Source organism: Perna viridis, chromosome 2 (genome assembly GCF_037379345.1).
Source record: "Perna viridis isolate PV_CMFRI_1.1 ecotype Kerala chromosome 2, ASM3737934v1, whole genome shotgun sequence".
NCBI classification, from domain to species: Eukaryota; Metazoa; Mollusca; class Bivalvia; order Mytilida; family Mytilidae; genus Perna; species Perna viridis.
This window is the reverse complement of record NC_142446.1, coordinates 59,265,517-59,291,759: the sequence shown is the minus strand read 5'-3', so window position 1 is coordinate 59,291,759 and position 26,243 is coordinate 59,265,517. Positions and strand designations below refer to the sequence as shown.

Genomic DNA, 26,243 nt, shown 5'->3' with positions numbered 1-26,243 from the left:
GTGTTTCATAGTGTTAAAAAATAATTTCGTGTTTATTATTATTTTTAGCTCTTTCGTCAAAGGCGTACCAAGAGAAAATTAGTAGACCACAAAAATTAATACATTTACAACCTGTCTTAATTGATCTGTTTAATTCACTTCATGCAAGTTAACAATCTATTCAGGGTCAAGTTTAGACAGACTTGACTGTTAATATATCTATTTTCAATGCTTTGATGGGTAAGATAAACCCTACTAATTAGACTAAAATCTTCATTTTCCCGAGAAATGCACAAATTTAAAACTACTAAAATATTTAGCCATATCAAAAGAAATTGCATAAAACATTTGGTGAATCTTGACACAAGATTTCCCGTGCTCACTTTAATCAATTCAAAAGCAGGGTAAAATTATTAAAAAAAAATCTATTTTTTTTACCTATTTACAGCCACAATCACTAAAACAAACACAGTCATAGAAGCACAAATGGCAAAGAGAAACTGGAAGGAAATGTAACCAACCATCAACACCAGGTGGCACCAGTTAAATCTTAACACATCACTAGTTGGCTGACCTGTAGATAGACAGAAATATTCAATATAACCAGTGTATAATAATAAATATTAACACATCACTAGTTGGTTGACCTGTAGATAGACAGAAATATTCAATATAACCAGTGTATAATAATAAATATTAACACATCACTAGTTGGCTGACCTGTAGATAGACAGAAATATTCAATATAACCAGTGTATAATAATAAAAGCACTAATTCAACAGGGATTTCCATGTATTAATCTGAGCAGGCCAAGTTTAATATAACATTAAAATACTACCTATAATAGGCAACATTCTTCAAAATAATAGTGTCTCAAAAAGGACATCTAATGGGACATTAAATTTACCCTTCTGTGTTGTGTTGTAGTTAATATCCAAGGACACATGCTTAATTAAAAATTATCACATAGTAACATTAGATCAAACTCTAATTTCTCATTGTTCAATGAAAGATAACTCATCATAAAAAAAAACAAAAAACAAAAAACAACTTGAAATGGCCAATACTTTAGTGTTAATAATCCGAGCAACACTGAAGTTCAAAATTTGCCTGATTATAGATCATATGATATATCTATAAGTAACTGTCTGGAAACTGGGGGCGAGGGACAGACAGATGGAATATGTCATATTTTGGCGATTATCACTTAAGACCTTGTTACTTTGTGTGGCAGAGTATAAAAACTTACCAAATACAACCATCATTCCAAATGAGGTTATAAACAGTAGTAACATGACAACACCCACTACAGATGCTATAAATGGTATGGAGAAATGAGATGGTTTCTGTGGGTCTTTTGAGGCTGCCATCTGTCCTGTTGTTGACCCTAAAACCCAAGAAAGAAAACAGCTTACCAAGGGTCTAAAATGAGTTATAAAAAAGCTAAATTAGGGGTTCTTACACTATCTTTTGATAAAATCCTACTGAAATCTGTTAACTTTAAGCAAAGCAAAACAAGATGCAAATTGTTCCCCAACTCTCTAATATCTGAGTAGACCACTCTTCAATTTTGCCTGATTTCAGCTGGTCCAAAATTGGTATGAAAGTTTTAGAACAAAAGGGCCTTGCACACATTTCAATACACATTGTAATTTATAACACATTGAAATCAGTGCATTTGATAGCCTTTTATCATTCTTTCAATGCAAATTATAACCCTAAATTAAAATGACTTCGCTTTTAGTTCTTAAAAAGCTCTGTACAACCCTCTATATTTATATGGCCTGAGAATATATCAACTTCTAAGCTGAAATTTCATTTTTTTTTTTGCAATAATACAATATTCTCTCACCTTGAGTATAGTATATTTTCTTTGAAGCTGGTTTGAACACAAATAGTTGATGCATATATTTTTTGTCCTTGACACTAAGAACAACTTCTTTGTTGAGGAAAGGCTTGTCACCAGTAGGTAAACCAAAGGTCAAATCAAACTTTTCTGGGCATGTGACTTCTATCATGTACTGGTACAAAGGTTCATCTGGGTAACCAGGATCTGTTAAGTTGATACCCAAAACACCTGAAATAAATGATTGTATTTAAATGAACTGTCAACATCATGCTAACTTTATTACATTTCCAACACTAAAAAAAGCAATGATCAATTTTTGAAACTAGAATGTGTAAATGTTCCTCAGAATTTAAATTTTGATATAAACTCAAACCTTAGTCAGATTAAAGGTAGAATTAAAAAAAAAATGTTAAAAGATTTCGAAGACACAGAACAGGCTTCTCTTTTTAGTCCATGTCAAATTTCTAGTCAAAATAAAGCCTAAACAAAAATCATAAACCTATCAGAGTTAATGTTGAAGACAACGTTACACTATAAATGGTAACCCTTCATTCATTTAGATAAACAAATCAAAATCCCATGTGCACAATGGCATCAACTTACCATTTCCTCAAAATTTCATAAAATCTATCCAGCAGTAAAGAAGGAATCACAGATACAAAATGATATCCCTACTATCATAGTTATGTCTATGTCATGCTTATGGGAACCCTGATTCTTTTTTTTTTTTTTTTTTTTTTTTTAATTATTAAATCCAAATAATCATTTCCTAAAAGTTTCATTTAAATCTCCCAAAACTGTGAAAAATAAACAGAAGAACACTTAATCCAATTACAAATACAGTCTCACATTGAAAGTATGTGTATTAATATGGTGTCTAAGGTTTTTATTCTAAAAAATATTGACTCATTTTTAATGGATATGTATTCTCTAAGTAAATAATAAATTTTCTACTATCTAAAGGGAACATAATTTTTTTTAAAAATGTCCACCTGGGCATTTTTCAATTCTTCCAGTCAAATTCACAACCCAATGAGTTGCATTATGGGATATATTTCCAAGTAGGTTCTCAAACTGTAATGTTGCCATTGGAAACAGTGACTCCAGCAGAGATTTCTTTCGATTAACAGTAATTTTCATATTTGGTAAGTTGGTTGAATCTTCTGAAGAAACAGTGTATGTATAGTTGTCATGGATATGATCTACTTTTCCAGGGAATTTGACAAATGGTTCATCTAACCCAGTAGCTATAATCAGGTTAGAGAGAACTTCATCATCACAGGAGTGCTTAGCTGAAACAGAAATAGTGAGAACATTTTCAAAGCTGCATTCTTTTTTCGCTATTATGAGTAGTATTCATACTCACTCACATTCATGCTTTTGTACTTAATAGGTATTTGAGTATAGGAATGACTCTGATACAGTTTTGTTTCAGAAAATTCTTACTGTAAAAGTACTTTAATTGGTGGATACCAATTTTCTTGGATTAAAAAATAAACACTTGTTAATGGATTTTTGAATTCATGGTTTTGAGGTGTTTAGTACACATATCAATGGAAATCTCCTTTTCCCTACCCACGAAAACCATGAAAATTGATACCCCACAAACAATTGTACTTTCAGAGTAATTCATTCTAGAGTTTTTGCCTGGAAATTGTACATTTCATATGTTGAGTGGTCAATGAAAATGGTTAAACAAGAAATCTGTGAGTGATGGCTCACTAGTGATATCAGGCCACTTTCAATCAAGATATAAGGAAAACAGTCCTTGGTAAACAGGAAGATGTTGTTGAATTTTGCCAAAAATGGATCCCACCATTCGGCATACCATGGAGTGTATATTAGTAATATAAAGTCCCTGGGCATACCTATAAGAAGAATGTGTTAAAATTTCAAGCCGCTGTGATGAAAAAAACTTATGAACAGGGTAAAGCAGTAAACCCCCTCTCCTTTGGAGCGAGGGTATGAAAGTTTAAACTATTTTGCAACAAGGAATAAAAGAAAGAGCATACACAACCATAGTGGAAAGTTACACCTATCCTGATAACCTTACCAAATGATTCAGAAGTGGTGCTGAATGGTAGATCAGGCCTACACAGTCCTATAGTTTCAGTGTACAGGGTAGACACACTAGCAGTATGACTTTTGTATTGTCCTGCTTCTATCTCCTTTCTCCCCGTTAACACTTTGATAAAGTCAGGGATCTGTCTGACCTTGGAATCTACCTCAATGTCAACTATCTCATCTCTAAAAATACAAAACTGGAAAGCTACTTTCTAAAGGTAAGCTAACAGAAAATTGTTTTTATCTTCTTAATCAATTTTCAGTTGAACAAGCATTTACCCAAATACTATTATTGAAAATGTAACAAAATGTCTATTTCTACAGGTTCACAAGGTGTTCCAGGGGAAAAAATTATTGGTCGCCCATCCGTCAATGGCGACCAGAAATGTGCCTGGGCAATCATTTTTTCTATTTTAGTAGCCCAGCTGGCATTTGCAAAAAAAAATTTTGTAAACAAAAGTTGCAGTCGGAGTTTTAACTGGTTACCATTCGATAGGAAACATCATGCCTTTAGTTAAATTTTATTGGTAACCAGTTCTAAAAATACAGAAATCATTCATAACCGATGTCGGTTTCTTATTTAGAATTGCTTATTAATTTCCTCATCGGGTATTCCGTAAAATGTGGTATTTTATTTCTGGGGTTTTTGCAAGACTGTTTGAATATTCTAGAGATTAATTTGTTCAGAATCTGAACAAAATTAATCTCTAGAATACTCAGTTTACTGTTTCATGTATTAAAGTTTTGAAATTATATGAATTGGTTGTATAATTTTAATTCATTGAAAGAGATATATTATCAAAAGTAAATTTTTAACTTCAACTGCACATTTTAAGGTTTTCCATGACGCACATAAATAGGGAGGCTATAGAGTAAAAGAGTGAATGTGTGTGTCTGTGACAACGAATCACACTATACAGTGAAAAAAATAAAAATTATCAAGGAACAGGGCTTTTATTCCTGTTCTGCATCTTGAGGATGAGGATCTTCAACAATGAACAAATAGTTCATACCTTTAAACAAGTTTTTTTACAAACCAAAATTTTGTCAGAAAAAGTATGGGCTACCAATTTTTTTTTCTGGGCAAATTAATTTTATAGTTTAGGAGCCCAGGTGGCTACTGGACTCAAAAAATTAATATTGACCTCACTATATGAAAAACATCTTTTAAAGTGCCTAAGTTCAATGCCTAAGAAACAGAAAAAAATATAAGTTTCATTTAAATGCATAAAACCTAAAGCTCATTAAAAAAATAATGTTTTAAAGTCAGAGCAATTTGGATAAGGTATATTATAACACAAAATGGGAAAAAAAACTTTTATTTTCAAAAGCCAGGCAGGCATATTTCATATTTGAAACTAGGTAACAAAATCAATGCCTACAGTCTTGACCTACCCTGTATCTAGCTTCCCTGATGTTGTCCAACTACCATCACTATAGACTACAAACGACCTTGACACTAGTGTGTTGTAATAGTTCATGACCTTGTAATTAATTTCAGCAATTTTCTGATTGGCTGCAGGATACATGTGACAATACACATCCTCTGGGTTAACAAATACAGGACGAAGCTGGAAACCTAAGAGATCTCCTACCAAACACCTGAAAGGAAGCATATCTATTAAAGCAAGCTGTTGGTGTAAAAAACTGGCCAATTATCACATTATGTTAACAACTTTAAGAGATAACAGATGGGTAACAGAAACTAAGTTTTAACCATTTAAGGAATGACTCTCATATTTTTTCAGTCAATGAAAAAATAATCTAAATCATGTGATGCAGAGCAAGTTATTCTTAAGTGTGCACTCCAGGCTTTGATGTTATTTCAAACAGACTGAAAAATACAAGTCATTCCTTAAATTCATATTTCAGTATCAAAATTTAACAATTAAATCATCAAAAAAGGTTGATGACGTCACAGTAACAAAATCTGGTCTATGGATGATGGACAAAAATTTTTATCCAATGAGAAAGCATGTTTCAACTGAAATTAAATTATTTAACCATAGACTGAACCATTATATTCTAATTTTATCATAAGCAATAGTAAATGGTTAAACTTGTAAATAAAAAGGTCAATTCCCTGATGTAAATTTCTCAAAATACAAAAATAAATCATAAGTTAGCCCTTTACATTTCCAAGTTGCCGTCATTGTTCAAATATCACAGTGGAACTATTACATTACTGATCATGATGTGATTAAGGTTAAATTTATAAATGAAAAACTTGTAAACTTGTATGCTGATGTTGTAACATCAAGTTTAAATTTGTTTTAATCTTATAGTCTTATTGATAACTTACTGCTCTGTCTGGCAAATATAATCATGGTATGTTTGACAAAGGTCTGTACAGTTAGCATCGGCACAGCAAGTCATACACAGTGGTAATCTAGGAGAGCGACCATTATCTTTATCAGTAACACCACAATCTCCTCCCTGAAGCCTCATCTTCTTAGCACAAGTCTTTGTACAATTCAGGCATGCAGCATTCTTTGACACACAACTAGAAAAAAAAATACAACTTTTTATGAGCATCAGTGTTGAAATTGGCCTCAGATTTTTTTCTCATATGTTAAGCTCTAATTCAACAACATTATTTCTATTCAATCATAATAATCTAGATGTGTCAACTGCTTGTTTATGATATACAGAACAGTATCTGTTTTTGAATTCAAAATAGAGAAGATTACAGCAAGTCTGATGACATTTGATGAAATGGTGTTTTATCAGGATATTAAAACTGAGGTTATTTCACATGCAATGTCAAAGTCTGCTTGACATAATGTTGCCAATGGAAACTGCCAATATTTTTTAGTATCATGGCAGTAGCCTGAGATAATATCAGACATGAAGAAAAATAAATAAAAATGTTTAATGTGCTGATAAACTCACTTCTCATGTTTTTCCACCCAATATGGTGTACTTGTACCAAAATTTGATGTTATTTCAAATATACTGGTAACTGGTCCTGGTTTGGAACATAGAATTGTTCTTGATGCCTGTTTAGAATCAGGAAACACCCCATGGTCCATATATGTCTTGCAGGGTTCTATATAGGTCTTGCCATAATAGGTCTTACTTTTGTAGGTAATGTTCTGTAATGAATAATAATTCTAGTCTGACAGCAGGTTTCTCATATACTTACATGTAAATTTTTTTATTATTTCCAGCAGAAGCATGCAATACTTCACAAGCATAATCAAGTTTTTAATAGTTAGGACATCAGGTTAATTAACTCAATGCACACTACTAAAAGAAGTTAAATCATTACAGTATATAATAAGGATAATATGCATAACAAAATGTATTATGTAATACACATCAACAAGTCCAGAATTGTGTAGTATGTAGTATTTGACAAAATGCTTAAAAGTTACTAACCAACTGTGTAAGTTTGACTAGTTCATAATAAGATGGCACTGGGTAAGGACAGTATTTATCCACTATGCTTTGATCACCAGAAAACCTGTTCAATTCATTCTGTTTCTCATGGTTCACTGGATGAAGTATAATCTGAGGTCTAAAGAAAATTACATTTCCTTTGATAAAGAATCCTGATCCTGAAAAAAAACCATCCAATTTATGTTGTAAGTAATCAGTAATTCTCAACAAATAAAGATTTAAAAATAAAATTCATAAAAAAAGTTTCATTGGTACATAAAAAATAATACATGGTAAAATCTGTATGGCATTCATTATCAACCAGTCAACGATATCAGCCATAGAGCTTCTGGAAAATCCAGATCTATGAAAACCTAAAGTCATTAAATTTGTTATGGAGAAAAAAAACAGGGCCCTTCAACATTAAAAAGCATGAGGTTGCATGTACTATCATGCTTAGGAAACCCCACAAATTTTAAACTCCTCAAAAGAGAAGATGGAATCTACCAGAAGTAAAAAAAATCCTGTTCATTGTGTTAAAGCTGTGTACTTACTTTGAAAAATTCCTCCCATTCTGTCTAGAAGAAACTGAGAAAATGTAATAACATTAGTTGGACAAAGAACAGACAGACAGACAAGCTGATATCAGTACAGCCCTCCCTCTTAAATAGGAATACAACTTACCTCTATCAATATGAAATCCTCGAGGTCTAAACAACTCCTCCTGATTGAACTTTGATACATCCCTCATATTCTCTAAGATGACATTACCACTGGCAATAGGAGGTGCTAACTTATTACGATCTATAAACATGTAAATATAAACTAATTATTATTTATTTCCATCAAACAGCTTTAAAAAAAACTTTTATAAGTATTTAAAATAATCAATATAAAATATAAAATAGCAGATAGAATATTTTTTTGATAAAAAAAGAACATTTATCTCTCATGCTTTTACATTCTTTTCAAACAAAAAATGGATGCCGTTGATCATTTTCAGAAATTACTTGTTTTTTGACAGTTTTTTAAAGCAATATAAAAATCACAATATAATGTCAATGAACCAAAATTTTTTATTTTTCAATTTATTGCAACAAGACATAGCAATGATCTTATTGTGATTCATTTGAATTAACTTCTTTTTAGCCCTATTGCTCACCATAATAAACATGATACTGCAAATAAACATTGCAATTTCTTTAAATGCAATAGAATCATGTTAGGTTCAGTATAAATGTAAAAGTATAGAAAACATAACAACATTTTGTTATCCTAAATTTGTTCCATATTACTTTTAAAAATACTACCTTCTGAAACAGATTAAATTATAATTACAGTCGAACTCACTCACTTGAACTCAGACGGCTCGAACACCCAGGATTTCTTGAACACAATTCAAAGTACAGTCAAACCTCGGTAGCTCGAACTCCAAGGAACCATTGAAATGTGTTTGAGTTATCGGGAGTTCAAGAAATTGAAGTACGTATATTTCCGGATTTCTTTCGTTGGCGGTCCAAGTTCCACTTTATCATTAGAAATTGCTTACCTCCTCCGAAGTTGTATTAGTTCGTGGATCTTTTTTATTCGCTTTCGGAAGATTATGTTGATTTACGGATATTAAAAATGCTGTATTTTCTTTTAAAAATGTCCAGAGTGTGGGTTCATTGGTCAATAATTTGTTTTCATCCGATTTTCTGTCATGGTTTCATCATACCAACTTCAGAACATTCTTGAACTTTAATCAGTTTTATCAAAACTACCTAATTAGTGATGACTTAAATATTACCTGTAATTAACTAAAATGACACTGGTGATGATAGGGTTTCAGTTTTTCACACCTTTTATTACCCAAGTTGACAAAATGGCTGACAAGTTCGAGTTAGTGAGGTTTATTCTCTGAGATTTATTACCGAATGGACCGATTAGTCAGTTCGCGTTTTCGAGAAATCAAAGTCCGAGAAATCCAAGGTTATTTATATTGATTATATAGGAGAAAATTTTGGTACTTTGAATTGTGTTCGAGAAATCCCAGGTGTTCGAGCCATACGAGTTCAAGCGAGTGAAGTTCGACTGTACCAAAATTTTCCCTAATATAATCAATAAAAACAACTTTGGATTACTTGAACACTCGATCTGACTAGTCGGTTTGTTCGGTAATAAATCTTAGAGACTCAGTAACTCGAACTTGTCATCCATTTTGTCAGCGTGGGTAATAAAAGGTGTGAAAAACTGAAACCCTATCCTTATTCAGTGTCATTATAGTTAATTACATGTAAAATTTAAGTCATCACTAATTATGTAGTTTTTATCTTAACCTAGTACTGATTGAAGTTTGAGAATGTTTTGAAGTCGGCATGATGAAAGCATCAAAGAAAATCAGATAAAAACAAATTATGGACTTAGAAACTCAAACTCTGAACGTTTTTAAAAGCAAACACAGCTTTTTTAATGTCCACAAGTCTACATAATCTCCCGAAAGGGAATGAAAAAGATGCATGTACATGTACTAACAAAACTTCATAGGAAATAAGTGATTTCTAATGATAAAGTCAAACTTGCACCGGCAACAAAAAAATCTGGAATTCTATGAACTTCATTTCTCGAACTCCACGATAATTCAAACACTTTTCAGTGGTACCTTGGAGTTCGAGCTACCAAGGTTTGACTGTATGATATTTTGCTTCTTATGCATTTCAGCAGTCTTATCTTTTATCTCAACTCACTATATAACAACATTTACACTGTTGAAAGTGAAAAACAGAGGAGTTTTAAAGCAACTATGAAAATTACTAAGAAACCTATATGTTTCATTTAAATAATTGATATATTGCTTATCAAAGCCTTGTTCCTAAAACATATAACTTACTTTGACAAACTCTATTAGTGACATCTGTACATCTGGAAGATTCAAATTCTTCCTTTTCACATTTCTTATGACACACTGAAAAAAAAAAAAAACCAAGATCTTTATACTTTCAAAAAAAGTTCTGTGAAGATTTCTGTTACTACAGTGTTTCAAAATTAGGTTTCATACCATTACTAAGTCTTCAAAACTAACTTTCCAGTTCACAGGCCCGAGATACATTTTTCAGAAAATTTCATATAGTGAGTGTTGGCTTGTAGTAGTTAATTTTACAGGCCCACCTCCATTTTGACAAGCCTTTAGCTTCGGACTACTGCTTAACCGAAAAGACTGATTACTCTCAACACACTGAGATTATATCTGAATACATGCAATTTAATATAAATATCCAGTGTTAACAATGTAACATTCCAATGTCAATACAGGTTTTATTTATGTTTGCTTTCTATCAGAAAAATCTTGATCACAATGACCATGAGTCAATATTGTGTAACATATACCATGTCTTGTTTATATGCAAGACTACTTCATTGTATCATCAATGTGAGTTTAATAATGTGCTTTAGATTAATCATTCAAATGTATTCATTAAATGTGATGGGCTTGAACATTAAAATTAACATCAAACTTCAGATAATGAATCAAAACTATCTCCTAATTAACTTAGGATCCTGCAAAATACTATGGATGACAATGAATGTAGATGGTCATTTTAATGAAAATTACAAATGCGGGTCCCAGGTTTTGAAAGGAATAATAACAGTAATGGGCATTTTGAAGAAAAAAATATGTAGGTGGTGGTTGAGTTGGTTCCAAAATGATAAGTTTATTTTTTGTTGTTGTTTTTTTCTTATCATTTAACACTTTTCAACAGAAACAGCAATTAAATAGCCTACCTTAGCTCATTAATTATACAAACTTCCAAAACTTTTCAAAAACAACGATTTCCCTAAAGGTTGTGGTCATTCTTAAGATAAATTCAATACTTTAGGTGTGGATTTTAAACTATTTTAGATTTATATGGATGATGAGGGAAACACAGTCCTACTAGAGGGCACAGTATTTTCTGTAGCAATTCCAATCTTTAAAACCTATTCCAGTGAATAAACAGCGTATAAATACTAACTGATATAATATATACAGCAGTACTCACAAAGTAAAAGTTCTATTAAAAGACTTACTTCGACAAACAGAATCTCCCTGTGCATGACATCTTCTTGTCATGTAAAATCCTTTTGCACATTCTTTTGTACAATCTAAAAATATATTTATGATGAAACTTTTTCTTTCAAATATAATATTTAGGATGAAATACAGGTATAATATTCAGGATGAAATACAGGTATAATATTTAGGATGAAATACAGGTATAATATTTAGGATGAAATACAAACTCTACTAATCCAGGTAGACACACTATACATTAGTCCTCACTAAAACACATTATAAAGCAACAGTAAGATGGAATGGTGATTGATTGATTAAATTGCGGTTTAGTGTCCCATGACAGATATTTTTTGCATTTTAGGATGAGAACTTTTGATCAATGGAACAGACCCTGCTTTGTACAAGTCAGACACACCAAGCCAGATTTTTATTGTTCTTGTTCACAGAATAACAGCCTGAAGGTAAGCATGTCACTCCACTAAGACATATAATCCTCACTTCCAGCCAACAGTTATCACTCCACCTCTGATGTGCTGCCTGCTTGGCTTGAAATATGAGGGCAAATATATCACTTATATATCAGTAAATGCACATCATTAACTATTATACCATTCAACATCCACACTTGACATAGTGTGAGCATGTTTTTTAGAAAACACTCTTTCAAGTCATAGATAAGGAAAGAATCATTGCACTGTCTCATAATTGCTGTTCTATGCATTGTATTAAAGTACTGCAAAATGTGTTAGTTTGCATAATTAATTTAAGTCAAACTATGTATATTTGAAGGCCGGGAAACACAACTTCTTGCATTTTCATTCATAAAGTACTGGCACCATGAAAATATGAAGAAATTACTTTTTAAAAAGAAGTTTTTTGATCATTTGTTTCAACAGTTCATGGTTAATTTGGCAAACCCCTCACTCTTCTACTTAAAACAAGTGATACATTTTGTATTGTTGTCCGTGCACTGGAAGCTGTTATTGGTGCATTGACACCATTGCAGGGGCATTTTAATGGACCAATGTGTTCAAAAAGCAAATACATTATTCATTATTGTTCCAGATCAACTATTTGGCCATGCTCCAAACAGTGTCTGACATTCGAAATATCACTCTAGACACTGCAGCCAGCTCTCTCAGAAAATGCAAGAATCTTGCAAAGTCGAGAAAAATTGAATGATTATTTAGGTGATGTTATCCAATTGTCAAATGACACTTGATTTAAAAAATGTTTGAGAATTTTGATAGGCTTGCCTGCAGCAGTTAGTTAAAGAGAAAACAAACGTCAGCCACTGTGTCAAGCTTAATATTTTACAATAAATTTACCCATTCATCAACTATTATAAATATAATACTTATTATAGTAATAGTATGTATTAAAAGGAGTTACTATACCTAAGCAAATTTTTTTCTGATTCTGACTACAGGGCTGGAACTCATAGGTCCCTTCACCACAAGGTGCAGCACATTCTGGAAATAATAAATCCAATAGATATTTTGTACGAAACAAGACTGCATATTGGCTACACTAGGAATGATTTCACAAGGAAATTATCAAAATTGGATGTAAATATAGTGATTAAAGAATCATAATAATAGCAAAATTACAATTTGATAATTTCAAAATAAACATTGGGAAGGTGTTAAAATTGGCTAAAAAATGTACTTACAAACTGCAGTACATAGGTTTCAACAAAATGTCACTTTTTTACTTCTCCGCAATACCTAACTCGAGCTGAATAACTTCACATTTGTTTTACATATTCATTTTGCCAATACATGAACAAAAATAATGGGAAAGTGTGGAAATCTTTTTATAAAGTGAAATTTATTTTTGAGTCATTAACTTCAGTTGCCAAAGAGATCTTAATTCTGTATAAAGACATGATTGATTTTAATTTCACTAATGATTAATATCATTTATCTTTGAATATGGTATATATGTAATAACAAACATACAGTACTTATAAAAGAATTTTAGAAAATATAAAATTAACACTTCATTTGAAGTTTGGTTAAAGTTAAAAACAAATTTCCAAACAAATTGTAAACTATTGATTTTTGAGTTTGCTAATTTTTTATATTCATTTTTGCATGTTTCAAATTTTGCAGCTTCAAAAAAAAAAAAAACCAATTAATACCAAAAAATTTATATATACTATTTTTGGCACTTATTTGTGAACTGTGAAAACTATTACACCCAGAAGTCTTAGCCTTACCATAACAAGTTTTACCATCACCATAGTAATATCCACTACAGTGACACTGGTAACTTCCTTCTCTATCAAGACAATCAGCATTCTCATGGCAACGGTGTATCACTGATCTACACTCATTAACATCTAAAAATATTAACAGGAATATTACAAGGATATAACAAATGGAACAAGAGGGATATAAGATATGGACAGACTGGCACAGAACAGAACGAGTTTTATTAATCTCACTGATCACAAAGGCTTATGCAAATAAGCATATGACAATGTTGTTTATTTTCTCCCTTTTTTTCTATAAATCTGGTGTTCTATTTTATCATATGTAATTTTTATTCATTTTTTTAAAATTTTACATAAATATCTATATGTTAGAAATAAGCGAGTCTGATTATTTATCTCACCTTGGCAGACTCCTTTGGCATCAAGTCTATATCCCTTTTTACAGATACAGTTACCATTATTTTCATCACAGCCATGTTCACATTGTACAGTACTACAGAAAGAGGAGTTCACCACCCTTAAATATGGGTCAGCCATATCTGAAAAAAGTGAACTTGATATTAATGATATATAAAACATTACTCAGTATGCTGTTACAACATTTGATCTGTGAGCCACTTACTCACTGAGAATACCCCCGCTTTCCCCCACAAATGTATTCTTCCCAAAGTCGTTAAAAAGGAAGTAATTGTCCAACAGGACTAAAATCAGTAAGTGCTATATAGGACCATTAGCTGAGACATACTAAAAATGTTCAGGTACTATGATCAGTAGTTCCTGAGAAAAATTTTACAAAAGTTCTGGTTACGGACAGTCCTAAGGAGTAATCAAGGGAACCAAGGTTATAGCGATTATCAAAAGAATGTAATCCAGGGACAAAGACCAGACATGGAAAACAGACACACACAACAAAGAACACAAAGTAACTAAAATCATACATACAAAGTAACAAAAGCAAATGAGCAACTCGGACTCCACTAGAAACTGGGAGCATGGACCAGGTGCACCGGTAGTGTAAGCGTCCTCTACTTTTCTAGAAACACCTGCCGAGTTGCTCATAAAAAGTCAAGTCCAGGGTAGACAAATGAGGAAAGGAAAACTATGACCCACTGAATGAATCAGTTTTCATGGTGCAGATGGATACACCATAACAATCCACGAGTTCATGATGACGACCATAAAACTTCTGTAGTGATGACTTCAATCTTGTAGCAACATAACCCTGTTCCAGAAGCCTATTTGTTAGAGTTCTAGCGCAATACAAAAAGTCTGCATAGTTCCAACAAGCTCTGGCATAATGTATGTGTTGTGATATGAACACTCCATATACGCAGGTGCAGAAGGGATGTACCCCCCTCTTCTTCAAAAGGGTGTGTGGGGGGTATAAAAATGCAATTTCACATATGATTTTAACATATTGATATTACAAGTATCAATAGATTTTATTACAGGAATAAATGGTATTTTGTTTTTGATATTGACTTTATCATTTTTCATATCAGGTGAGCCCTGATATAACTATGAAGAAGTCACTACCTTAAACACAATATCATTTATTCCTTTTTATCCATAGTCTACAAATTATGAAAGAAAATGATGCTTCTTATCTGAAATATGTTCAAAATATTACCGAAAGTATTACTTAAATGGGGACTATTTTATTGAATGACCACTGATATGATTTGTGATATGGTCTGGTCAAAATTTAGCATGTGTGTGTCAGTTGATGAAGTGATGTTTCAGGGGAAGGTTAGCATACTACAAGATTAATTTGATGATATTTTTTGTGCATTATTATAAAGGATTAGTTAAATTCATCAATGTTGAGTTATGATATGTTTACAATCTTGACAGTTCTACTGAATGTAAAAAACCACTCCTGTGTAGTGTAGATGCTAAAAAAACAAAGGATGATAAACATTGTCAATCTTCTGGTTACTATCCATGTGCTATATTGTATTTTATAATACAATGTAGTAATTTATAAAGTAACTAGATTACAAGACAAAATTAACATCCTCAGCATAATTCATAAGAGCATCATGGTTTCCCCATATTTTGTTCTCCAGATCGCGTGAAGACGAATTACACGTACAGGTAAGAATACAGCAAATTTTACCCGTGTCCTTAGAAATGTACAGTATTGATTGATTTATATCATTTCAGGACAAATGTTTTAAGAGATCTGCAATATTGCTGTATATGTACCACAATTCATTTGTATTCGTTTGCAAAATATTGTTTCGTCTGAAAATAGCTGAAATATTGCTGCTCGGACGTTAAACCACAACAACAACAAACAAACAAAATATTGTTTACAGAAAACAAGTACAAATCTGGCTGTCATTGCAATGTCACATTAAGACATGATTTCATTGACCCACTGAAAAAAGGGGATTTATACACCGGTAAATGGCGCATTCATATTACAAACTGACACAATAATTTCTTGTATCAAGTCAGTTTGCCTGATCCAAGCATAATCAGCAGGTACACATCAAAGGAATTTTGTACAAATTACCAATAATAAAATTTATGTCACACAGCTCTTAAAATAAATACTCTTTATTGAAACTCTTTTATTCCTCATTGAAAACCAATAAATCTTTATCTTAATAATTTTACCATAAGCCTGTATGTTATGTAGTTGATCATCTAGGATTTCCCCTGGTCTATTCTGGTTAAAATACACCTGAATCTCTTTCTGAAGGAAGTTTTTAGGAGCATACACAGTAACATGAACTTGAGTTTGAGATGGTAAGAGAGCACTGTATACTGTTGAAGCAAGACTTAGTATTGAGATACTACAAATCACAGCTAAATGTAACCTGCATAGGAAATGAAGAATTGTTATTTATAATTTTTCTACAACAGCATTTTTATGTATTAACGATATATCTGATTAAATATCTCTAAAATGTCAACATCAGAACAAAAACCAATAAACATATGCTTACATTTCACTTGTTTTTTTTGCTTTACATAAACCATTCAACAAAGTGCATACATTTACAGTAAAAAAGCTTCAATACACATTTAAACATTATGAAGACATCCATCATGTCTACTTACGCCTTCGGTTTCAGTACTGGTTTCTTCCTACCACCACCACCACTAGCATTAGGGGTTACTTTTACTTCACCATTTTCTTTAGCTGTAGCGTCGTTGGCTTGTTTTATTCTGGCATATTCCCCCTTTTCTGGGGTTTTTCTACCACCATTCCATGCATATCCCTGCGTTGGGAGTAGGGGAAGCTCTCTCTGGGCTGGGTGGTAAGGTCTAGATGGGGATGTGATTGGAGAATCATCTCCCTGTGACAATGGAAGACTACGTTCAGAAGAGATACCAGAATCTCTGTGTGGAGAAGGGAACTGAAAGATCCTGTCCATAGTATTGGTAGGAGAGGCTGTCAGTCCAATGTATGTACCACCTATTAATGTAATGTACCCATTATAAAACTATGCATACATTTTCCTTGTAATGGTAATGATTTTTCGAATTGGAATAAGATATTTCATTTGTTTATCTTCAACAATTTGCACCCTGAGTTTTCCAGGAGTCTATATAGTTAGATCTTTTATAGTATACATTAACAACATTTGCAATTCATTGTCCTGGTCCTGTATAATCCCCCAACTTCCTTACTCCCTTAATATATCAAACTCACTAGGTTCTACTGTATATATGTAAGAAAATTAAGAAAAGCATCATGATTCTTTAAAAAAAAATTTAGTCATTCTTTAATTTTGATCTACTCAAGTTTTTATGTCAGTTAAGTAAACTTACTAAGCATGTCTTCATCAACAGGAATACTGTGGCTAAGTGCACTCAAAGGTTGGGGTCTTGGCTTTGGCGATGGCAGAAGGGTCCTTGGGCTGTATCCTGGGGGCATCTTAGCATATGCTGGTGGGCTAGGTAATGGAAGGCTAGCTTCAGAGAGTCCATCTGCTTCCATCGGTTTTAATGGAGGAATTTCAAAATCAATTTCGAATGCATCATCATCATCATCTTCCTCGTCCTTATCAGCCCCTGTACCAGTTGGGCTATATACTTCACCACTACTGTACAGTGATATAGAGTTATCACTTAGTACACTGAACCTTTGTGAGTTAATTGTGGATGTACCAGTAATGTTCAGTGGATGCCTTGGGGAGAGTGGAGATGTTGGCAGAGTGTTGTAATTGTATCCTTCTAGAACGTTCCTCTTTGGAGATTCTAAATTTGACATACAAAAAACAACTTATTTTTCAATAATAAAATAAAAAAATATTTCAAATTTCATTACATTCTGATACATTTAACCAAAATGGGTAAGCATAAACCCCTGAAATGGAAATCTTTCTTGTTTTTAAGCTGTATGTAATTTTTTCTAGTGGAATTATTGTCTATTCTCTGCATTTGTTGTACATATATTACTACATTTCTTTCTTTTTATATATAGTAGTTGCATTTCCAAAAGACATTGACATCATTTTCTCATATCATTGCAACATTTTTACTGTTATAATATCTAAGATGAACTAAAATTTTTAATTAAAAATCATCCATTTTTATGAATCAATCATAACTACTCAGCCTTTTTAGCTGCATAAGAAAAACATTCAATGCGCTATTTGTAGGAATCCTTCCAGAATTTTTTATCCATCCAAATTGCATGTTAACAAACGATAAACAAAAGCACTTCTCTGCCCCATTGATTGTACAATTTCCAGTGACTAACATGACAAGAATTTCTTCTTTATGCATTGCAATAAAAAAGTAAATTATCACGGAAGAAGAATTGCAAAGAAGTTCTAATAGTAAGGAATTTGAAAAGTTCCCATCAGTTAAAGGATACAATACCTCCAGTTTCTGGTTTACTTTTGTGCCTCTTTTTCTTCTTCAAGGAACCAGTGAAAGTAGTCAACGGAATATCCATTGGATTGCTATTACTAGAATCCACCTGATCTATAGGTGTTAGTTTTTCTATTGGTGGACCAGATGTTGATTTCAGCTGAATGTATCCAGATGTTTCATCCAAATTATTTTGTTTGGTTGTTTCATTTGCAATCCCTGGAGGTAGTTTAAGGGGAGGTGGTTTCTTGGCCTTGGCATAAATATGTGTTTTATTTCTGTCCATTGGGGATTTTGCTCTAGCATACTGACTAACTGTATTTGATCTATCACTGTAAATGGGTGTGCTGGATTGTTCATAATGGCTGGGCGTACTTGATTTGTCAAAATGGTTAGGAGTAGTCCTACCAACTGATGTAGGAGTCTTTGTTCTCTCGTGACGTGATGATTGAGAATGATTTGATCGGAATGAAGCACTTCTTTCTAAATTGTTCGGTGATTGCACACGTTCCTCCCTTGGAACTGGAGTTGAACGATTTCTATTCTCCTTTCCAAATGGAGATTTTGATCTTTCTCCCTGTATAACGGATTCTTTACTATTCAATATTTTTTCAAACTTTTTATCTTTATTTTCAGTATATTCATCACCATGCCTTTCCATTGGGTTAACAAAGCCTCTTGGAGGTATATTATGTGCAACATATCTGGGACTCCTCAACGGCACACTTAACTCTGTATCAGAGTGAGCAACAGGAATTGTTTGAAAGGCCAAAGGATTATATGAATACAGGTCTCTTCTCTGATAGGATGTTTGTTCACCAAAGCTGCGACTACTTTCTACAAACTGCTTATCTCGTTTGCTTCTTTCCTCCACACTTCTTGAGCTATTTATATAAGTTTTTTTCTGATTTGTTTCTTCATCTGATTCATCACTCGATCCCTCAGGGTATTCCATTACAGCATCATAGGATGGAGGATCATTTAAAGATGGATGCCGTTTCCTTCTTCCATGTCTTCTCATCTGTTGCTCTCTGTACAAACGTTTTGTAGGAGGTTGATAACGTCTTTTTATTGTCAGTTTTTCATCCACCTTCTCATTGTCTTCATCACTCTCATCAAGACGAACAACAGTTTTTTTCTTTCTTCTTATTGGCTAAAAGTGGGGAAAAAATGAACTATAGAACAAAACATGAAGGTGTCAACATGTAATTACATAAGTCAAGTTAAATGTTGTAAAAGTTAACTTCAAGTTTTTTCACTATTATTTGCGGTAAGACCTGTAACAAGAAAATTAGACAGTAACAATTGTTTTCTTCAAAGAATTACAATAAGATTTGAGAAATTATCTGGAATTTAAAACAGCACAAAAGTACATTGATCACAGAAACCACAAAAAAAATTTTTCCAGTTTACAGTAACTGACTTTTGGACTGATTAAGTCATTACAGCTAAAATTGAATTGATGTAAGGGCAGTTCTGAAAGGGAGTTTCATAACTGTTCCAGTGACCAATGCTGAAAATGTACATGCAGATACTAATCACATACATTAAACAAATTCTATGAGTAAACAACGTAACTAAACCTTAATCTGAAATCAAACTAACTAGGAGCATTACCTAAAATGAATTATATTTTATCAAACAAATTGTGAATTAACCCCCAATTTACTGAAAATAAGCAATTGTAAATTTTCATAAACCTGGAAAAGACACTGTAATAAAAATTTACCCTTCCATCTTCATCTTCATCTTCCTCTGACACATCAGGTAAATCCTTCCCATCATCCACCATACTATCTCTACCATGTTCTGACTGTAGAAGTAAATCTGTTGGCCCTGATGACAGACATTCACTGTTTCTCGATCTGAACATAACATTGCCATGACTGTAATAGTCCCTCTGTAAGTCCAAATGCTTCTTGGAACAATACCACCAGATTGCATAAACAGATGCCAATATAATGACAAGACATGTTGCTATGGTGATGAAAATAAATATCCATGGTAAGGTAACAGGTGACGAAGCAGTTTTGTTTTCGTACTGTGGAAAGTAAGATATTTTAATTATTATGGAACAAAATGAACAAATCCAAGATTGAATAGAATAAAAAATTCTAAGAATGTAAGGATCACAATACTCACCAATCCATGGCGTGCAAATAATAATGTCATCCAGATGAGTTGAAAGTTGAATTATGACCTTTATTAACACTAAACAAGGAAACAGTTTAAGTCTGCTTTTAAAAAACTTTAACAGATTATATAAAATTATCGGAACTAATGTGTCTTGCAATTTCACACCTACTAACATCTAACTACTGTGAAAGTACTATTATTCATGGGGTACCAATTTTCGTGGTTTTGGTGGGTAGACCAAAAAATGTGTATCCTGTAAACCTCAAAACCATGAATTCAAAAATCCACGAACTTCTCTTTCTTTTGCAATCCACAAAAATTAGTATCCATGAATTAAAGTACATTCACAATATGACATGGAATTTTAAAGAGGTTTATAGTCATATTACAATTTCCTAAAAACCTGATGAATTCAAAATCTACACGATTCTTCAAAAGATCATAGAATACTTACAACCTGAATCAGTAGTCTGCCCTTGCTTTCAGTGATGTCAGCTGTAACAGCATATGCTTCTTCTATAGCTGGTGCAGTAACATTCAAAAGAACTTTAAAATCTTCTGATTCCTTAAAATCAACAAAGCCCTGAAAATAAAAGATGGCGATTGCTAATCATTCCCAGTGTTGTGAGTACCAGTCTTGGTATTGTGGCAAATAACCCCATTTTTATCCCATTATTTATTTCATTGCATGTATAAAGTAAAGCATTGCTTCTTTTAAATACCATTTTTTTACATTAAATCTCATGTTCATTTCAGGAAGCTCACAATAAAACTTGTGTTCCTCTTGGACTGAGAACATAAAAAAACCTTGTGTTATCTCCCCTTTTTAATATCAATTAATTAGTTTCTCAATTCACATGTACATGATGTAAAACCTCCAAATTAAGATTCATCAAATCTATTTTATAGCATTTATAGTTCAGGAGGTGTTGACTTCAAGCTTTAATTATGCAAAACTAACACAGAAGGTTTATCTTTCTTGCAAACAGCTTGAAATCTAAAGCCCAATATTAACAAGGAGTTTCAAAGTATTCCCTAAAATCATGGAACTGGTAAGTTTGGTTTGCTTCAGGTTTCAAGTTTAAAGTTCCTGTAACCAGGAAATGTGAACTAACAATAGTATGAGTTAGCATGTATTTGCTTCACACTTGTATAAATGCACGAGTATACAATGATTGCAATCATTTAACTATAGAAAGTATGATTTTCAGATTTTTGCAGTAACAAAAATTAACATGCAGAAGGGTCCATACTAAATACTATTACAAGACTCAGGAATAAAGTTCCTTGTTGACAACAGACACTAATAATCAGTAAATTAAAATTTCTCTTTACGTTGTTTTTTAAGTAGTTTTTCAAATCCTAATACAAGCTGTAAAATCATTCCTGATAAATTCTTGAACATGATTTTCTATAGCAACAGGAATTTTAGAAAAGAAAGAGTAGATGTCTAACAATAAAGGCATTAACATTTTACAAGTGGGAGAAAATCTGACAGAAAACAAGCATCCTAAAGCTTTTCCTTCGGAGTAACTTCTTCATTATGTTGTAAAAGTATGCATTGTGTCATTGTATATTAACTTTGTAAAAAATACTCTAAAGCTTTAACTCATGATAAAGTTGTTGAAAAGAACACCTAACCCTTGAAAATCAACACCAACTTTAGAATTAATCTTCATTTGTCATTAATTATTTATCTGGTTACATAACTACTAAGCATTTCAATGACTGGACAAAAAAAATCACATTGTAAATATGTCAATTGAAAAAAAACAAATATCACTGAAGGTTTTATTTTTTTTTTATAAAAACTGGCAACTTATCATGCTGTGTTTTGTATATGTATGACTTGGGTTTCTTTACAACTGGACTTAGTCCAAATTCAGCGGTACTTTTACAAACTAATCTGCACAATGTCTGTGATTTGATGTAATACAGCCAATCCCAATTATTGCAATATATTTAAAAACAAGATTGTTTACAGTAATAATCTTTCTCAATTAAATTTAAAACCACAAGTACGCTTCTTACGTAATTTTTAGTTGGAACAACTTTTTGTCTTTGCTCGAAGTAAAATTCTTAAGCCCAAATTTCAAGTCCAGTCTCTTCTTGATAACAGTAGAGAATAAATCATGAGAAAACAGTGAAAGTTATGAACGTTATTTCCTCTTTTGTCTACCTTGGACTTGACTTTTTATGAGCAACTTGGCGGGTATATATAGAAAAGCAGAGGATGCTTACCCTACCAGTGCACCAAGTTTTGAAAGTTCAGTTTTAAGCTGAGCAGCAGTCCAATTTTCTGGTACTGATAAATTATACGGTAAATTATGATGCACATTGCGACCCTGTTGCATGCCTTCGGAGGCATCATTCTTGTGTTATAATAAAAATACTATGTGATTTCCATAACACACGCCTTGAATAGAGGCACAAAATGGAAGTAAAACGGCTATTGAAGTTCAATAAATATTGAATTTGGAAAGCTACACTGAAATTTGTTTGGGGTCCAGCTGCCTCGGCCTAAAAAATTCCATGACATCATGTATAAGTCATGTGACTTGTGCATGTCTATCTAAAAATATCTGTGAAGTTAGGGGAACCAGGAAGGGGAGAACAAACGTATATAAACGTACATTAAAAATGTTCATTCAAACCCCCAAACGTTTATATATAAGCCCAAAACTATGTTGATTTTAACATACATCTAAAATTTAAGCATTACCATTCAAGTATTGTCTTATTTATGATGTTCTTAGTACATACCATGTTTTGTAAAATTTTGTTCAATAGTTTCAGAGAAGTTGCACTGACATGGTAATTTAAGAGGATTTTTTTTCAAATTTCTAAGTTCAAAGGGCATAACTTCTACAAAAATTGGGGGATCAAAATTTCCTGGTAATATGCACAACTACATCTGATGTTCTTGCTACATACCACGTTTCATAAAATTCGGTTCAGTAGTTTGAGAGGGGTTGCACTGACAAACTTTGAGACAGACACACGGACACATGGACGTAGACACATAGACGGACCAACGGACAAGCCAAAAATAAAATGTCTCCCCACCTAAGTGAGGGGAGACATTATGAAGTATGCACCAGTAATGACATTTGTATGATAGCATATGCTGCTATATAACTGGCTCTTTACAGGTTAATATTCATACAAAATATTTGTTAAATTTGTCTGTAATAGGAGTTGCACATTTCTAATATATATCTTAAAGTTGTGCCAATTTGAATTATATTTGTTTAACATTCATTAAGTTACAGATTACATAAAGTCAATAGGTACCCTTGACAACATAATTAATGACAAGAAATAGCAAGGTTCAACAAGCTAAAAATGATGGAATATTTGTTAAATTTACTCATTATAGAAAGTGCAATATAAACTTTTAAGTTTAAAAGATATTGGATCAATACTTTTTGAGGAACAGAGTACCCTGTAAGTGTGATGGCTTTATAGAGTTTAATCATTTTTACCTGCTTAGGTCATTGGTGGTACAGGTAAAAATTACCAAAGGGAGAGAAAATATAGAAGTCATATTGCCATGTCTCTAGGAGATCAAGTGCATTTATGGCAGGAAGAATGTACAATAATTTAGAGGACCTAAAAAGCAGGACTGACAAATATTGCACTTTGTTAAACATTAAATCTGTCACCAAATGTCTCTTTTCGTTGCAGTATGTCACACAATTTAACATAAACAAATACATAATCTGCTATGTCAGCACAGAATTGTATCACAGACTTCAAAAAATACTTCTCTGATACTTTTCACAGCCAAAGGATAGAGCCCTTTAAACAAGGATCAATTTAGATTTTATAAATCCTTTGGTACATTACAATTATAGTCTGCAGGGGGGAATGATTGTGATATCTTTGTATTCTCTTTTCAAACATAGTCTCAGATATAGTGTACACAAATATTATATTTTCATACAATATGATATGTAAAGATTGAATGGTTTAACATAGGTAAAGTATGGGGTGACTAAGAGAGTAGTCTTGACCCAATGGCAGAAAAATGAATGCCTCAGCAAAAATGTGAAACATCAAATTACAGAACAGTATGTTCAGTGCACACAGTAAATACAATTCAAAAAACAATTTTATTCATAAATTTGATAGTTCAATATTTACACTTGTACCACTTCCTCCCCTTCTGTGTAAGGCATTATACACAGCTGGGTAGATGTACTCTGTCTAACATATAACTCAACAATATAATCAGGCATAATCCAAATGTGATACATAACACAAATATTTTCTCAGAATTAACTGACTATAAGAAGGCAGTGATCATTAACAAATTTAGTACATATTCAGAAGTAGTTCAAACTGAATATATGGCTTTCATTTTACAATTTTATTCTTAAGAAAAGCCATTGCAGGAACTCCATTTCATCAGTGTTTTACCATGAGGTGGTTATTTACTTAATCCTGAGCTATAGCAGTTAGTAGTTCAACATCAATAATGGTCAGTCTATGGTCAAACAATGATAAAACAGTCTCTGGTTAAATATGGACATAAATGTGGTACTTTTTCCATATTTTTGTGACATAAGGTAACCTAAGACTTCTGCCATATTCAGCTCTTTTATTTGGTGAAAACACACCATGTGACAGAATTAATCATTGTGTAGGCAACGAACACATGATGGTACATTTTTTGTGTGTTTTTTTTTAATTTACTGTTAGGCCTTTTTTTCTCTCTCTGAAAGGTCACTGAAGTCCGTTTATTATGTTTTACTCAATATGACTATTGATTTTGATGTTCCTTTACTCTACCAGAATGAACGAAAAAGTATTGATAGTAATACATATCCAAATGATACCCATGTTTGCTTACATGATTAAAAAAATTGTGGGAGGTAATTTAAGCAGACACAAATCATGCCCATTTTAGTGCATGCTACTCATATGGCAATAAAAAATTCAGCACACAAAAAAGGAGGAATTGCATATAATGTTATGCAAGACTTCAAGTTGACCTATGATGTAGTCCGAAGTCATATCTTTTACACAATTTGTCTAAATTCGAATTAAAAGGCATTATTTGCATATATATTGTTTTGCAAGTTGAATTTCATACCTTGCCCTTTATTAGAGCAGTACAAGATCATTCAACACCTGGGAGTTTGAGAAACTGTACATTTCATAAATAACTATATCTTAAATATGAAGATAAAACACATATTTACAGTATCTTGTTGAATACTACTATTACTAATGGACTACAAAGAAAAGAAAGGGGTATCCCTCCAAAATTATGTCAATGGAGCCAAGTTAAGTATCCTAGTAACTGCCTATCAATTAAAGCTAGTTTATTAAATCTTAACAATGGAAACCTAAATGCAAAGGTTAGTCATATTCTGTTTTAGCTAATCAAATCCTATCTTTACAAGTAGGTGCATGACAGTGCTTTGGATAAGATAGGGACACCTGTTAAACACAAGTGCATAGTCAACTTTATTAGTACTAACTAGAGTCCTTCATATGTCATAAGGGTGGGTTCAGGTAAAATTTTCAATTGAAATCATACTGAAAATTGGTTGCCTAAAGACATTATTGACTAACAAGATTCACTGTTATTTTATTCTAATCACAAAATCTTTGGTAAAATATATTGGAAAATGCATCTTACCACTTATTTGATCCTTGCTGTAGCTCACACAACATACATGATACCATATATAAACATTTGACTTAATAGGCATAGGTGTAATCAAGGTTATCCATATAC

General features: G+C 32.4%; 1 protein-coding gene across 3 annotated transcripts in view; it reads right to left on the bottom strand.

Annotated features, from left to right (window-relative positions):
- Nucleotides 1–26,243, bottom strand: part of LOC148626278 (uncharacterized) — a 73,129-nt gene that overhangs the window by 9,531 nt on the left and 37,355 nt on the right. For all 3 annotated transcript variants that reach the window (XM_088570157.1, XM_088570154.1, XM_088570155.1), the window contains exons 3-23: nucleotides 20,949–21,077; nucleotides 20,088–20,399; nucleotides 18,368–19,511; nucleotides 17,312–17,740; nucleotides 16,598–16,955; nucleotides 16,151–16,353; nucleotides 13,927–14,064; nucleotides 13,529–13,651; nucleotides 12,705–12,779; nucleotides 11,322–11,396; nucleotides 10,144–10,218; nucleotides 7,959–8,078; nucleotides 7,275–7,453; nucleotides 6,786–6,988; nucleotides 6,196–6,396; nucleotides 5,289–5,495; nucleotides 3,883–4,076; nucleotides 2,822–3,121; nucleotides 1,833–2,057; nucleotides 1,230–1,367; nucleotides 418–553 (exon numbers count right to left, since the gene is read on the bottom strand). In XM_088570157.1, the coding sequence (XP_088426283.1) occupies nucleotides 418–553; nucleotides 1,230–1,367; nucleotides 1,833–2,057; nucleotides 2,822–3,121; nucleotides 3,883–4,076; nucleotides 5,289–5,495; nucleotides 6,196–6,396; nucleotides 6,786–6,988; nucleotides 7,275–7,453; nucleotides 7,959–8,078; nucleotides 10,144–10,218; nucleotides 11,322–11,396; nucleotides 12,705–12,779; nucleotides 13,529–13,651; nucleotides 13,927–14,064; nucleotides 16,151–16,353; nucleotides 16,598–16,955; nucleotides 17,312–17,740; nucleotides 18,368–19,511; nucleotides 20,088–20,399; nucleotides 20,949–21,077 (4,964 nt within the window). The remainder of the gene's footprint in view (nucleotides 1–417; nucleotides 554–1,229; nucleotides 1,368–1,832; nucleotides 2,058–2,821; nucleotides 3,122–3,882; nucleotides 4,077–5,288; nucleotides 5,496–6,195; nucleotides 6,397–6,785; nucleotides 6,989–7,274; nucleotides 7,454–7,958; nucleotides 8,079–10,143; nucleotides 10,219–11,321; nucleotides 11,397–12,704; nucleotides 12,780–13,528; nucleotides 13,652–13,926; nucleotides 14,065–16,150; nucleotides 16,354–16,597; nucleotides 16,956–17,311; nucleotides 17,741–18,367; nucleotides 19,512–20,087; nucleotides 20,400–20,948; nucleotides 21,078–26,243) is intronic.